Raw genomic sequence first — 17677 nt, forward strand, 5'->3', positions numbered from 1 at the left:
TTTTATCAAATATACCTTATACCCGAAAAAGATAATTAAATATATACAATAAATATATATAAATAAGTCCGATCCTCCCCCGTTTCTGTCCGTTCCTGTAAATCGTTGCCCGTTTCTGTCCGTTCCTGTAAATCGTCGCCCGTTTCTGCCCGATCCATATCAATACAATACTCTTAGTCTTTTATCAAATATATCTTATACCCGATAAAAAAAAATATGATACTATAAATGTAGGTATCATAAGTAATATCGTCATAAATGTATATATATAATTTAGTCCGATTCTGCCCCGATCATGTAATTGCAATCCTTTTATCAAATATATCTTATACCCGATAATGATACTCAAATGTATCTAATATATATATTCATTAATGTATATAATAATTAATAGATTGCAGCCTGATTCTGTCCGTTTCTGCCCGTTCCTGCCCATTTCTGCCCGTTCCTGTAAATCGTCTAACCGGTGTATTAGCATGTAAAGTGAAGAAAGCGTCCACAGATAATATCGTTAAAATTACTCGCTAAAGTAAGCGACATCAGAGGATATTTTATTAGTTAGATTTTTATTGATATATATTCCAAATTTCAGCTCGATATTTGAAAACATGATCGAGTTATGATAAATTTATTATTACGATCGGGTAATTGTAACGATTTTATCAACGCTTTCTACACTTTTCAAGCTAATACACACATGTGCCACGCCGCGATCGTAAAAATTCAATTCATCATAACTCGGTCATTTTATCAAATATCAAATTGAAATTTGGTACAGAGGTGTATTGTAGTCATATTATCAACATATCTTCTGATGTCGCTTACTTTATTCAGTATTTTTAGCACACCATCATCTAATGGTGGGCTATTCAAATCACCCTGCGTCCGTCTGTCCGTAAACAATTCTTCTTATCAGTAGTTCTCAAGAAGTGCCAGAGGGATCTTTCTCAAATTTTATATGTAGGTTCCCCTTGGTCCTAGCTGTGCAGGGCAATTTTAGAGACTGATCGGATAAACATCATGGCCGACAGGCAGGCATCTTGGATTTTGATAGTGAAAGCTTGTTATCACTATTTCTCTAGAAGTGCTAGACGGATCTTTCTCAAATTTTATATGTAGGTTCCCCTTGGTCCTAGCTGTGCAGGGCAATTTTAGAGACTGATCGGATAAACATCATGGCCGACAGGCAGGCATCTTGGATTTTGATAGTGAAAGCTTGTTATCACTATTTCTCTAGAAGTGCTAGACGGATCTTTCTCAAATTTTATATGCAGGTTCCCCTTGGTCCTTAGTTGTGCAGGGCAACTTTTGAGACTGATCGGACAAACAACATGGCCGACAGGCAGGCATCTTGGATTTTGATAGTGAAAGCTTGTTATCACTATTTCTCTAGAAGTGCTAGACGGATCTTTCTCAAATTTTATATGCAGGTTCCCCTTGGTCCTTAGCTGTGCAGGGCAACTTTTGAGACTGATCGGATAAACATCATGGCCGACAGGCAGGCATCTTGGATTTTGATAGTGAAAGCTTGTTATCACTATTTCTCTAGAAGTACTAGAGGGATCTTTCTCAAATTTTATATGCAGGTTCCCCTTGGTCCTTAGCTGTGCAGGGCAACTTTTGAGACTGATTGGATAAACAACATGGCCAACAGGCAGCCATCTTGGATTTTGATATTGAAAGTTTGTTACCGCTATTTCTCTGGAAGAACTAGAGGGATCTTTCTTAAATTTTATATGTAGGTTCCCCTTGGTCCTTAGCTGTGCAGGGCAACTTTTGAGACTGATCGGACAAACAACATGGCCGACAGGCAGGCATCTTGGATTTTGATAGTGAAAGCTTGTTATCACTATTTCTCTAGAAGTGCTAGACGGATCTTTCTCAAATTTTATATGCAGGTTCCCCTTGGTCCTTAGCTGTGCAGGGCAACTTTTGATACTGATTGGATAAACAACATGGCCAACAGGCAGCCATCTTGGATTTTGATAGTGAAAGCTTGTTATCACTATTTCTCTAGAAGTGCTAGACGGATCTTTCTCAAATTTTAAAGGTAGGTTCCCCTTGATCCCTCGTTGTGTATGTTATATTTTGAGACTGATCATAAAAACACAATGGATTAAAAGAAGAACTAAACAAATCTTTCTCATATTGCAATGATCGATTCTATTTCTTTCACATGAAGTACTGTACTAGTAAATATGTGAATTGACAAACTCACTTTGAAGGTTGGCTTTCATACACATCAGTATTAAGTTTAGATCAAAAGTAACCTCAAGGTGCATTTACTGTTAACATGACTCGATCAAACAGATTAGAGGAAAGAAGAGAAAAGATGGAACTGACAAAGAACTAATGAAGATGGTTCAAAGGTGGGCGCCAAGATCCCTCTGGGATCTCTTGTTAAAGATTTTGTCCGACGACGCTTGTTGTCAGTTAAAGATGCTTTTAAGTGAAACCGAAAATATGTTTATTATTACTTTGAATGAACCATGGTATGGATGACTTGATCAATGTATCAATATGAACTCATCATTAATAATAAAATCATTGTTATACATTGTAGTTATAGATTGAGTGATCATGAAATATCTCCTCTTTGAAAAATGATTTTGATGGGGCAGTGATAGTCAGAGCACTGATGTTTAATCAATAAATATAACAAATTAAGTGTTTCCCACAAGCCTGATTAGCATGTCGCCGCACCATGCCCTGTCCTCTATATACTCCTTATACCTACCAAGGCAAACACAACACCTAAATAGCAAATAGCTGCTCGACCGATAGCACGGACCGAGTCGGCATTTATTCATAAATATAATATGAATATAATGAATAGTTGAATACACATTAACAAAATAACTACTCTGACTTCATTTACCGTACACACAAACAATCCTCTCACATATACCCTCACATGGTTCATCGCCCTACATCTCCTAACGTGAAACAGGAGGTGTACCAGCCCGACAATGCTTAAGGTTTTTTACAAAATTGATGCTGGGATTTCCTAGATATGACGATGCCCACACATACATCTGTTACATAAACATAAAATTCTGCTATAATTTTATTTCAAGCTGTACTACGCCGTGCGAGGAGCGAAGCTAGAATGAACATACACGTACCCGTAAACTACCCTTAGCATGTGCCTCAATCTGATTTGTCAAAACCTCTGCACGAGACAGGCAACTGCCCTCGTATACTCCGTGTATACAGGACAAATATTTCCCGCTATTCTCGGAAACGCGGGAAAGTAATATTCTCTGGCACCATGCCCATTTTACTTTCTTTTTTCTTTTTTATTGTTTAACGACACCATGGTTGCCTACCCGTTCCCTCCAAACCACTGCCCCGATGAAAGCCTGCAATACACAGCCTCTACATAATGACACCTAATCATTACAGTAGGTCAGTTATCTTGTTCACTGAAGCAGCAAGAAGACCAGGGTCAGGGCCCCAGGGGAAGTTTCAAGTTCAAGTTTTATTCGAACTTTAGGCCATTGGCCCATCAGTATACAATACATATTATACACAAATCATGGACAATGTACAGATAATGAAGACAATCATATTCCATTATAATACCCTTAATTTGTTTGCCTCATAGATGAATTTACCTAGTATACACAATTATTTAATATTATGGACACTCAATAACTGAAAGGCTTTAAACACAGATGTTTTTTTCCAATAATAGCTTTTGATAAAACTTGATCTGAGATTTTGGAATTTAGAACAGACTAATAAAAAATGAAATTCGTCTACTTCAGAGGGGGAGTTATACTGTTCACAATATCTACGTTCTCTAGGTATATTTTTATACCTTCTAACTTCTACGGCCTAAGAATGTGTAGATATACGGATTCGAGTTAAACAAATACAATATTTTATTGGTATATATTTTGTGAGGTAAAATTGTAATGATTCTCCGAAATCAATGATATTTTTATACAATAAACATTTTGGAGAGTTTTCCATTGAAGCCCTAAGGGATTACATGCCTTGATAAAAAATTCTTTGTTTTATCAATGGTAATAACACATTTTGCTGAAAAATACATGGATTTAACCAAACATCACTAAGACCTAGATTATTCAATTCATCTCTTACTGCTTTTGCCCAGTTGAAATTATTTTTACTACAACATTTTAAAAAAAATCTATAGGAAGTGGAAATGATACAATTTTAAGATTTTAAGACCTTAAACCAATATTTTATCCTTCTAATTTTTCTCATACAAACTAGAGGTAACTGTCCCAATTCAAGATATACCATGTTGTTATTGGCCGATTTCTTCACTTTTAGTAATTTCTTACAAAAATGTAAATGTACATGTTCAATCTCTGGAGCTTTGTGCATACACCAAATTTCACTTGCATAAAAAAGGATACTGCTTACATATGTATCGAAAAGGTGTAGCATAGTTTTTACATTTAAGTTTAATGATGAAGACTTTGAAAACAATGCAAACATAGCTTTTCGTCCTTGTTAGAGGCAGTTAAGACTTTCACACCTAACCTAAGGTGGTTATATATACATAATTATAATAAGGAGAAGATATACTATTTGCAGTCACGCAGGGCTGTTAAAATCTATGTTGCGTCTGCTAAATAAGTGGCAGGAATGGAATTAAAATGACTTTTTTGGCCTAATGTGCCCTTTTTGGTCCAATGCACCCTATTGCCTGCCACTTCTCCGTGCCCTTATTTTTCCCTGTGGTTAACACTAACAATATGTATATGAAAATATCCCTTATGCTTCATCTAGAATAATGCATGTTTTCTAGAACAGGGCCATTTTAATAGGGTAATGGAGTTAAATTATAGGTGTATTGACCGACGATCCGAGGTTTGGACGTTACTACCTGTGACGACAGACCAATGTACTAAATCAAGATAGAAAGTTCAGAACTAGTTCAGGAATGAAAATATGGGTTGATGTTATCAATGCACCTTCAAACTATTGTGGAAACAAAAGATAGCTACCTCTTTTAGTCTTTATTTTATTCCTGAATTACAGCTGTGATTAAAGTTACTAAAAGCTTTGTAACGTGACATGATCATATACATAACAAAGCCTGTAGCTATATAGGATTTGTATGATGATGGCAGTGACAGGTTCGGAATGATTATACTGCAGACCAACAGGGTGTGTGAGTCAATTTAGTAATTGGTTTAGTAATAATTATTTCAAAGCTATAGGCATACAGCATGTACACATATGTACTCATGAACGATGAAATAGAATACTGACATCTCCGGGTTGATGATACTGCATTTGTAATACAGTACCGGGCCTTCGTCGGCTTAAATATATATAAATTTCTATTTATTGATTCACTCATGCTTCATTCATTTTAACCATTTTATTCATGAGTACACATGTTGATAGAACTCCTGAACAGTTTACTAACGGAAACATTATATTTTTGACAGTGTTGTGAAATACATGTACCTGATAGTATTACCTAGGGGTCTAGATTTTTGAAGCACTGTTTGTTGATTGTCATTAATGGGACAAGCTAAATTGCTGTTAATTCAAATTTTCAAAATTGCTCAAATTTCTGTGTCATATTCTCATGTTACTGGTCTTCAGGCAATCACACATGCATATTTCATAGCAACTTTCAATAATCCATAAATATTCTTCATTGAAAACTTTGTGTACAAATGAGCAGTAAAGCTAAATACTTTGAACAACTAGCCCCTTTTTAAGGACATGCATGCCAGGTTTTAGTAGTGGAGGAAAGCCAGAGTACCTGGAGAAAAACCACCAACCTGTGGCGTTTACCTAGAGACTACCTCAGCTAACCAGCAATTTACCCTTTCACCCCTATGTAACTTTAGAAGACTATATATATGCATTGATCTGGATGAGTCCATTATGGTCTACAGTGGTGAAAGGGTTAACCCATTGGTGGAGGGCTAATGATCACAGACAGTCCGACACCTTAACCACTGGGCCACGACAGTCCCAATAGCCCCTGAGTAGTATATGAACACGGAAATATATAAATACTGTAATCTTTTGGTTGTATCATCCTCATTTTTTTATATATATTTTTTCAGTTGGGATGAAACACATTTTGGAAAGATGGGAGGCTGGTATATAAAGCGAACATTTTTCTTTGATGTTCACCCACCTCTAGGGAAGGTAAATATTTTTCACAAACTGTCTTGAAAATAGAAATGGTGACACATGGGCTTGATGTGATCAATATTTTACTACAGTGAATGTGAAGTTACATTGTAAAAACATCAAAATGAAATATGTTCCTTTGTGATACAAACAAAAATGTAATCTGTTTTGGTCTTTTGGACTTGTAAAATTTCAAGATGTCATATATTATAGCTCTGAGTTATAAAAAATCAATTGAATGCTGTCGTCTAATCACTGAGAATCAATATTTCGAGATTGTTTTCTTGATTGTGTACAATGTACGTAATTCACACCAAGTGTCAGTCCGGAATTTATTGCATAATAGATATTATAATTGGAGACAAGCTAAGAATTATATATATAGTTATCAGTGCTTTCACAAAAAATAATAATTGGGAGCACAATCACAGAAATAAGTGATCATTATTATTAGCTCACCTGGTCCAAAGGACCAAGGTGAGATTATGCCATACCGTGGCGTCCGTATGTCAACAATTTCTTTAAACGACTTCTACTTCTTAACCACTGATTGGAATTCAACTAAATTTGACTGGAAGCATCCCTAGGTGGGGATTCAAAATTGTACAAAAAGAGGGGCTGACCCCCCAGGGGGCTGAGGGGCGGGGCCAAAAGGGGGTAGAACTATGCCATGGATATCGATCATATTTGGTGGGAAACATTCATGGGAGGCAGGGATTCAAAATTGTACAAATGGTGTGGCTGACCCCCCCCCCAGGGGGCTGAGGGGTGGGCCAAAAAGGGTTATTTGGCTATACTGTTTTAAGTGACTTCTTCTCTGAAACTAAGCGATGGATATCAACCATATTTGATTGGAAGCATCCCTAGGTAGTGGGGATTCAAAATTGGTCAAATGGAGAGGCTAACCCCCCAAGGGGCTGAGGGGTCGGCCAAAAGGGGGCAATTTGGCTATATTGCTACAAACGACTTCTTCTGTAGAACTATGCACTGAATATCAATCATATTTGATCAAAAGCATTCATGGGATGCAGGGATTCAAAATTGTACAAATGGTATTGCTGATCCCTAAGGGGGCTGAGGGGCCGGGGGCCAAAAAGGGTATTTGCATTGGCTATATTGCTTTAAGCGACTTCTTCTCTGGAACTAAGTTATGGATATCAACTATACTTGACTGGAATCATCCCTAAGTGGTAGAGATTCCAAATTGTACAAATGGTGGGGCTGACCCCCCGGGCTAAGGGGTGGGGCCAATAAAAGTTTATTACTGGTTGAGATCCCCACCGTATAACCATATATACAATTGCTGAGTATAAAGAGAAGAATGCACATCTTTTTCCAGGATGGTCCTAGAGTCTGGCCCCACCCTTTGAGACATATAGTCCCACGGCCATAACTTTGAAACGGTTGAGATCCCCACCCCAAAACTATATATACAAATGGTGGGCATAAAGAGACGAATGTAGTCATGATATAAGAATAGACCCTGGGGTCTGACCAAACCCCTAGGGATCTAGTTTCTTAGTCACGGCTTGCAAACAGTTGAGATCCCCACCCTATAACCGTATATACAATTGCTGAGTATACGTATAAAAGAGATGACTGCACATATGCTTCCAGGATGGCCTTGGGGTCTGCCCAATCCTTGGAAACAACCCCTGGGTCAGAACTTTGAAATGGTTAAGGTTCCCACCCCAAAACTATATATACAATTGTTGGGCATAAAGAGACGAATCATGATATTAGAATTGACCCTAGGGTTTGCCCCACCCTTGCAGACTTAACCATTGGGTCATAACTTCGAAACAGTTGAGATCCCCAACCCAAAACTATGAATACAAATGCTGGGCATGAAAAATCTAATACAGATATATGCTACAAGGATTGGCCTTGGGGTCTGGCATATTCCCTTGCCCTTGAATCTCATTTGGAGAATATTTTGCCATGCTTTCTTAGATATGCAGGTGAGCGATACAGACCCTCTGGGCCTCTTGTTAACTGGTTCACAGTAAATGAAATTTAATGAATGTTGACTATTGAACCAATTTTCGTCATTCCTCAGATGCTGATTGGTTTATCTGGCGTCCTTACTGGGTATGATGGGATGTTCCCTTTCGAGAAACCTGGGGATGAGTATGGCGAGGATGTCAACTATGTGGGCATGAGAATCGTAAGTCAAGGGGTCAAACAAGTAGGGGTACATGTGAGAATTTATAAGTGATGAGTGACCGGGGAGACAATCAAGAGATAACATTGTTAATCAGGGGCAGACAATTGGGTTGCGTTTGGTTTGTTATGTGCTTTTCCAGTACACTTCCAGTTCTGTGATGAGTAGTATATATTTTGACGTGTGATTTGACTGTTTCGGTACACTACCAGTTCTGTGATGAGTAGTATATATTGTGAATACTCGTGTGATTTGAATGTTTTGGTACACTTCCAGTTCTGTGACGAGTAGTATATATTTTGACGTGTGAATTGACTGTTTCGGTACACTTCTAGTTCTGTGATGAGTAGTTTATATTTTGACGTATGATTTGACTGTTTTGGTACACTTCTAGTTCTGTGATGAGTAGTATATATTTTGACGTATGATTTGACTGTTTTGGTACACTTCTAGTTCTGTGATGAGTAGTATATATTTTGAATATTCGTGTGATTTGACTGTTTCAGTACACTTCCAGTTCTGTGATGAGTAGTAGATATTTTGAATACTCGTGTGATTTAACTGTTTCGGTACACTACCAGTTCTCTGGTGAGTAGTATATATTGTGAATACTCCTGTGATTTGAATGTTCTGGTACACTTCCAGTTCTGTGATGAGTAGTATATATTTTGAATACTTATGTGATTTGACTGTTTCAGTACACTTCCAGTTCTGTGATGAGTAGTATATATTGTGAATACTCGTGTGATTTGAATGTTTTGGTACACTTCCAGTTCTGTGATGAGTAGTATATATTTTGACGTGTGATTTGACTGTTTCGGTACACTTCCAGTTCTGTGATGAGTAGTATATATGTTGACGTGTGATTTGACTGTTTCGGTACACTACCAGTTCTGTGATGGGTAGTATATATTTTGAGGTGTGATTTGACTGTTTCGGTACACTTCCAGTTCTGTGACGAGTAGTATATATTTTGAATACTCGTGTGATTTGAATGTTTTGGTACACTTCCAGCTCTGTGATGAGTAGTATATATTTTGACGTGTGATTTGACTGTTTCAGTACACTACCAGTTCTGTGATGAGTAGTATATATTTTGAGGTATGATTTGACTGTTTCGGTACACTTCCAGTTCTGTGCCGTGCTGGGAGCTGCCCTAGTACCTCTGTGTTATATGAGTACCTGGCTACTCTGCCAGTCAACCATAGCTGCCTTCTTCAGTGCGTTATTAATTTTACTCGGTAAGTTATCATGATAAATTTTTCAGAATCAATCTGTTTTATTGCTTAATAAATTGGGGAAAAACAACTCTACCAGTTAAAATACATGTAAACTAAGAAATATATACATTTAATTATGAACCTTGAATTTTTGGAACCATTATTTTATAATATAATGGCCATTTATTAATAAGGTTTGAAAACCCTTAAAATTGTATCAATATAATGGCCATTTATTAATCAAGCGTAAAACCCCTTAAAATTGTATCAATATAATGGCCTTTTATAAGTTCAGTTTGAAAACCCTTAAAATAGAATCAATTTTAAGGCCATTTATTTATTAAGTTTAGAAACCCTTAAAATTGTATCAAATTGATCACTATCAATATAATGGCCTTTTAATTATTAATTAAGTTTTAAAACCCTTCAAATTGTATCAATATAATGGCCATTTACTAATTAAGTTTAGAAACCTTCAAATTGTATCAATATAATGGCCATTTATTTATTAAGTTTAAAAACCCTTCAAGTTGTATCAATATAATGGCCTTTTATTAATTAAGTTTAGAAACCCTTCAAATTGTATCAATATAATGGCCATTTATTTATTAAGTTTAGAAACCCTTAAAATTGTATCAATTTGAGTCTTTTAAAGCAATTAGATTTAAAAATTTGATGTATTATGTAAAGACAATATCCTGATATAATTACTAGATTGTGATATTAATCGTATATAAATATGCATGAATTTATCTTTTGCTATCAGTTTCAAAGTAGGAAAAGGGATATTTTCATGTATTTTGTTTGAATATTTATTGATTATTTTGAACATTGTTATTAGAAAATTTCATATTAGTTACATCAGTTAAAATAGTTAAAAAAATATAAAAAAATAAAAGCTTTTTAAAGTTGGTACCTTGTACATCTAAAACTGTTTATCTAACAAACAACTGGAATTTCTTGATATTGGTTTATTTTTACAGTGAAAGAATTGCTAGGTAATGCTTGTATTTTATGGAGTTTTAGCCTACATATTTGCTGCCCAAAAATTATCACACAAATTAACCTCATAGACTTGGTAAGGATATTTTTAAACTTTTAAAGTGTAATGAAGAATATAAAATCCTAAGCTTGTTCCACAAACTTTTGGGTGTTATATGTCGGGGCCAGGTGGTGTACAATTTTATATTTAAAGAACTATAGCCCACTAACAGATCTCGAAAATATACTAGGTTGGCCTATAATTACACATGATTGATTTTATTGCTATACATACAGATCGAAACAGACATTGTTTTCCCAAAAGTACAATTTATTTGCTACAGACACGGGGACGCTATCTTTGTCCCGACACATCTTACTGGATCCAATATTGCTGTTTTTTATCATGATGTCTACGTACTCTGTGCTGAAGTTCTTGTCTTATAAGGAACAGTAAGTATTTTAATAGAAGTTCATGTCTTTAACAAAAATGTCTGAATTTTGAACAACTTTTCATAAAAGAATTCTTTAATCAGTATGAGGCTGATGCCCCAATAAATGTAAGGTCGGGGCTACAAGCTTAAGGGTTTATATAATGAAAAACCTTTAAATCACAAGTTGTGAGCATACTGATAGAATTTTATCAACGTTGTATAAAATTTATCTTTAGATGATATACGGATCACAATTCTCCAGTCAGCATCTCATTTAAAGCTACATTGTATTGGCAAGTTTAGATGTTCGCGAATAGAAAGAATCCTATGATGATGAGAAACAAAATCTATCTTCAAGAAGAGGATGATCCCAGGGGGTATACATTGCAAAACCTTAAAAATAATTGTCTGAAACTTTTTGGTGGTTTTTCACATACATTTCATAAAATGATCCTTAGATAATTAGGATCACAATTTATACTCAAGAAAGTTGAGTGTGGGATGGGGGCTTATAAAGGGTCACTTCATGAAAAACCTTCTGGCAACATCTCTACTGTAAGTAACTGATAGATTAGAAGTTATATTCTTCCTTTACTTTGTCCCCTTTTTGGGGAGGGGGGGGGACATTTGTCCCACTGAGCAGTTATAAATGTTAAGTTAGATTCTACACAACAGTATTTGTATTACATGTATTCATAGTTCAACGTCACTGACTGTTTTAAAGACCTTTGGACCTCTTCTATTTTACGACGTGATTTACTGACTGTCGATCATGATGATGCCTTTGTGTTGCAGCCCGTTCTCAGTTTGCTGGTTCTACTGGCTGTCTATGACTGGTCTGTTCTTGTCTGCTGCTATAGGGTAAGTGTACAGGTGGTGTTTGGGGAGGCACTTACAGTTGGTATTATACCTTATCATTATTACAGTATAGCTGATTGAACTAAATTCATCACATGACAACTGGGAAATGAAATATTGCTTTTCCCTTGCTCGCTCATGTTCCCTAAATAGGTATAAAGCAAGAGGCATCACACCAGTCCAGTAGATGACAACAGCGGGGCTTAAACCTCATCATCATTCATAATGTTGTAGTGTTGTTTATCTGTTTTGGTATGATATAATATTTATTGACTTTTTTAAAGAGAAATATGATTCTTTGTTAAATTTTAACCAAGTTTTAATCAGGTTTCACTTGGGTTTTCCTTTCTGAGACATGCTTCATTCATCACAATGAATCAGAGAACCACGCTTCCCTACAACAGGGCCAACAGCTGTATGACGTATTTATATAATATACACAAGATATGTCGTGTCTTGAAGCTTAAATTACCTCGGCTAATTGTGATATACATTGTTCTGTAACTTATAACGATTATTATTATGTAAGATTTAGTTTTAGTTTGTTAAGTCTTGTACCTTGATCGATGACAGACTGTTGTTAAGATCAATGTGTGGTTATATGGATCCGTGACCAAGACAAAGTCGAGATCAGTATCATTTTTCAAGTCAATATAGTCGCTGAAATAAAAGTCAGTACTGTACCTGTCACATTAGATGTGAAGTAATGCTGTACACTCAGTTCTCCCGTGTATGAAATCTCATTTAAGAACAATAAGTTACAGACGTGTGGTTCTGACAATCTGTTCTCGGTTACGTAGGATTTCACTCTCCATACATAATTTTAAACATGTCTTTGCCAAATTTGTTTAAAACTACACAGACCTGGTATGAAAAATATACAGCCCTATAAAATATGTAGTATTTATAACTGAAGGTTTAACATCCAGATCTTTTTGTTTTGTTTTGTAATGTTTTATTTTTCAAGTCTTTTTCCACAATTACAAAACATTTAACATGACATACACATATACACACACACACACACACACACACAACTAGAAACTACTCATGGTTCAGCATAACACTCACTTCACTCAACATCATCAGCTTATTTATCATCATCATCATCATCATCATCATCATCATCATCATCATCATCATCATCATCAGATCTTGGTATTAATCTGTGTACTGTACGATTAAGAAGCTGACTGCTGGACATCAAAGTAAAATTATTTTAAATATATGGTGATCAGATGTTGAAGGCTGTTATAAGTTGTCTAATTCAGATTCTTTTGCTTCGTCTGTTACAGTGTGAAGTTTGTCGGTTTATTTGTGGTATTACTTGTTGGGTTTACCACCATAATGGACCTGTGGAGGTTGCTTGGAATCAAAAATAATACCCTGGTAAGTTGCCAGGCAGTTGATTCAACAGCACAGTGTTAATTGATATTGCATGGGAAGTGCATGGGTTTTAAAATGATTGTTGATTGTATAACGAACCTCAGGAAATATCAATTATAAGTGGTGGAGGTCACAAAAACAACCCCCTACCGGATACATTTACCCAATATGTATATTTTTTTCTCTCAAAAAAATAATGCTTTGATTGGAAATAAAATCCTTCATAATTTGTATATACATTTAGCTTGAAGATTTCTTGTTTGATAATTACTTTGCTGGAAACACTCTGATATTTGGTTTTGGTTACAATGCAAGATTGATAGGTTCACAATTTATTAATTCTATTCAGGTGGATCTCACCAAACATTTTGTGGCTAGAGCGGCGTGCCTTATAGCTTTACCAGTGATCATGTATATGGTTTACTTTGCCATCCATTTTATTGTGCTGAACGAGAGGCAAGTACAGTTTAATTTCTCACCGGACACATATTGGTTCAATATACTGAAATACATTATGAATGTAGATTTCATATCAAATAGGTTGAAATATATGTTTTTTCATAACTTGATTTTTTACTGGGAGTAAATCACATAACTTATCAGATAGGTTAGGATAAGATATGATTTTAGCTAAAGAATTGTCAAAATTCTAAAATGTAGCAATACATGTCAGATAAATCACAGAAAATAGTGTGTACAACTGTTGATATTCATGTGCTCGACTTTGTCTGTTGTAGTGGTAATGGGGACGGATTCTACAGTTCTGCCTTCCAGTCTCAGCTCAAGGGCAACAGGCTGTACAACGTCAGCATGCCAGAACGTAAGTCTGACCGTACTGACCACTTTGTTCATCTATTCACCTTTCCGACATATCCCAAAAACACTTAGCTTTGTAACAGTTTACTGCTGACCCCACCCCCCTCTCCTCCAACCCCAACCCCTTTATCCCCCATCCCAACCCCTCCAAACAAATGGGACTCATTTAGCAGTCATTTTGTTTGTGCGCTTGTCTGTCTGTTCGGCAGTGTCCATCAAGCTATATCTATTAAAAGGTTGAACCTTTCCCTTGGAAACTTCACAGATATGTTTTAACCAGATGATGTGTTGTTAAGCCTTCTCAGGTCTGTACCCTAAAACTCAAAGTCAAGGCTAGTTAGGGGTCAGCGATTAAATCATTGTAGTGCTCGACTAGACCATGATGGTAGAACCTTTACTTAGGAAACCAAACATAAACCCGAACAAAGGGAGAAAGGATTTCTTACTTTTTATTTCAAAAATAGATGTGCCTTCTATAACTTTGTCATCATGTTGACTTGTGTTAAGGGGAGATAACTAGTATGTTCACATTCGGTAAAAAATATCAAATTAATGTAACACTGATCATGAGGTTGCATGTCTTTAAAAAATATTTGTTTGTTCTTTGTAAACAGCATTATTTGTTTTTAATATATATCTATTTACTTTCAATAATTTGTAAAAAAAAATCTATATATTTATGGACATGTTTTGTGTGAAGATTCATGCCAGTTCACAAACTGAAAGTTACAATAATGTGGGTACATTGCTATTTAGTATTCAATTGAAATATTTTTAACTGAAGAAATTTCATTGTTTCTGTTGTTGAGATATTAAAGTGAGGTTGACACCTTCTAATGATTTCACAGATATAGCGTATGGGAGTGTGGTGACACTGAAACAGAGGCGGACTGGAGGGGCCTATCTTCACTCCCACTGGCACCTCTACCCAGAGGAGCACCCACCACGACAACAACAGGTATGAAATATACAGACTGGACAGTACAGAGTGGACAGTAAAGACTGGACAGTACAGAGTGGACAGTACAGACTTGACAGTTCAGAGTGGACAGTACAGAATGGACAGAACAGACTGGACATACAGCTAGAGTGGCCAGTACAGACTGGACTGTACAGAGTGGACAGTACATAGTGGACAGTACAGACTTGCCAGTTCAGAGTGGACAGTACAGACTTGACAGTTCAGAGTGGACAGTACATACTTGACAGTTCAGAGTGGACAGTACATACTTGACAGTACAGAGTGGACAGTTCAGACTGGACTGTACAGACTGGACAGTACAGAGTGGACAGTACAGATTGGACAGTACAGACTTGACAGTACAGATTTGACAGTACAAACTGGACAGTTAAGAGTGGACAGTACAGACTTGACAGTTCAGAGTGGACAGTACACACTTGACAGTACAAACTGGATAGTTCAGACTGTACTGTACAGACTTGACAGTTCAGAGAGGACAGTACAGACTTGACAGTACAGATTTGACAGTACAAACTGGACAGTTCAGAGTGGACAGTACAGAGTGGAAAGTACGGAGTGGACAGTACAGACTTGACAGTCCAGATTGGACAGTACAGACTTGTCAGTTCAGAGTGGACAGTACATACTTGAAAGTTCAGAGTGGACAATACAGACTTGACAGTACAGAGTGGACAGTACATATTTGACAGTTCAGAGTGGACAGTACATACTTGAAAGTTCAGAGTGGACAATACAGACTTGACAGTACAGAGTGGACAGTACATATTTGACAGTTCAGAGTGGACAGTACATACTTGAAAGTTCAGAGTGGACAATACAGACTTGACAGTACAGAGTGGACAGTACATATTTGACAGTTCAGAGTGGACAGTACATACTTGACAGTTCAGAGTAGACAGTACAGAGTGGACAGTACAGACTGGACAGTAAAGACTTGACAGTACAAACTGGACAGTACAAACTGGACTGTACAGACTTGACAGTTCAGACTGGATTGTACAGACTTGACAGTTCAGAGTGGACTGTACAGACTTGACAGTTCAGAGTGGACTGTACAGACTTGACAGTTCAGACTGGAATGTACAGACTTGACAGTTCAGAGTGGACAGTACACACTTGACAGTACAAACTGGATAGTTCAGACTGGACAGTACAGACTTGACAGTACAGATTTGACAGTACAAACTGGACAGTTCAGAGTGGACAGTACAGAGTGGAAAGTACGGAGTGGACAGTACAGACTTGACGGTACAGAGTAGACAGTACAGACTTGACAGTTCAGAGTGGACAGGACAGACTTGACAGTACAAACTGGATAGTTCAGACTGTACTGTACAGACTTGACAGTTCAGAGTGTACAGTACAGACTTGACAGTACAGACTTGACAGTTCAAAGTGGACTGTACAGACTTGACAGTTCAGAGAGGACAGTACAGACTTGACAGTACAGATTTGACAGTACAAGCTGGACAGTTCAGAGTGGACAGTACAGAGTGGACAGTACAGACTGGACAGTACAGACCATACTTGACAGTACAGAGTGGACAGTTCAGACTTGACAGTACAGACTGGACAGTACAGACCATACTTGACAGTACAGAGTGGACAGTTCAGACTTGACAGTACAGACTGGACAGTACAGACTTGACAGTACAGATTTGACAGTACAAACTGGACAGTTCAGACTGAACTGTACAGACTTGACAGTTCAGAGAGGACAGTACAGACTTGACAGTACAGAGTGGACAGTACATATTTGACAGTTCAGAGTGGACAGTACACACTTGACAGTACAAACTGGATAGTTCAGACTGGACTGTACAGACTTGACAATTCAGAGTGGACAGTACAGACTTGACAGTTCATAGTGGACAGTACAGACTTGACAGTACATAGTGGACAATACAGACTTGACAGTACAGAGTGGACAGTAAAGACTGGACAGTACAGAGTGGATAGTCCAGACTTGACAGTTCAGAGTGGACAGTACAGAGTGGAAAGTACAGAGTGGACAGTAAAGACTTGACAGTACAGACTTGACAGTTCAAAGTGGACTGTACAGACTTGACAGTTCAGAGTGGACAGTACAGACTGGACAGTACAGACTTGACAGTACAAACTGGACAGTTCAGACTGAACTGTACAGACTTGACAGTTCAGAGTGGACAGTACAGTCTTGACAGCACAGACTTGACAGTACAAACTGGACAGTTCAGACTGGACTGTGAAGACTTGACAGTTCAGACTGGACTGTACAGACTTGACAGTTCAGAATGGACAGTACAGACTTGACAGTACAGACTTGACAGTACAAACTGGACAGTACAAACTGGACTGTACAGACTTGACAGTTCAGAGTGCACAGTACATACTTGACAGTTCAGAGTGGACAGTACAGACTTGACAGTACAGACTGGAAAGTACAGACTAGACAGTACAGACCGGACAGTACAGACTGGACAGTACAGAGTGGACGGTACAGACTGGACAGTAAAGAGGAGCACCCACCACGACAACAACAGGTATAAAATATACAGAATGGACAGTTCAGAATGGACAGTTCAGAGTAGACAGTACAGAATGGACAGTTCAGAGTAGACAGTACAGAGTGAACAGTACAGAATGGACAGTTCAGAGTAGACAGTACAGAGTGGACTGTACAGAGTGGACTGTACAGAGTGGACAGTACAGAGTGGAC

General features: G+C 37.3%; 1 protein-coding gene across 1 annotated transcript in view; it reads left to right on the plus strand.

Annotated features, from left to right (window-relative positions):
* The window catches only part of LOC110447844 (protein O-mannosyl-transferase 2-like), a 33844-nt gene that overhangs the window by 3156 nt on the left and 13011 nt on the right, over positions 1-17677 (plus strand). The window contains exons 2-10 of the mRNA XM_021493793.1: positions 6069-6153; positions 8198-8305; positions 9435-9543; positions 10848-10956; positions 11733-11798; positions 13091-13184; positions 13531-13637; positions 13919-14001; positions 14846-14955. Coding sequence (XP_021349468.1) covers positions 6069-6153; positions 8198-8305; positions 9435-9543; positions 10848-10956; positions 11733-11798; positions 13091-13184; positions 13531-13637; positions 13919-14001; positions 14846-14955 — 871 coding nt within the window. The remainder of the gene's footprint in view (positions 1-6068; positions 6154-8197; positions 8306-9434; positions 9544-10847; positions 10957-11732; positions 11799-13090; positions 13185-13530; positions 13638-13918; positions 14002-14845; positions 14956-17677) is intronic.

This window comes from Mizuhopecten yessoensis, unplaced genomic scaffold (genome assembly GCF_002113885.1).
Source record: "Mizuhopecten yessoensis strain PY_sf001 unplaced genomic scaffold, ASM211388v2 scaffold401, whole genome shotgun sequence".
Taxonomy (NCBI): Eukaryota; Metazoa; Mollusca; class Bivalvia; order Pectinida; family Pectinidae; genus Mizuhopecten; species Mizuhopecten yessoensis.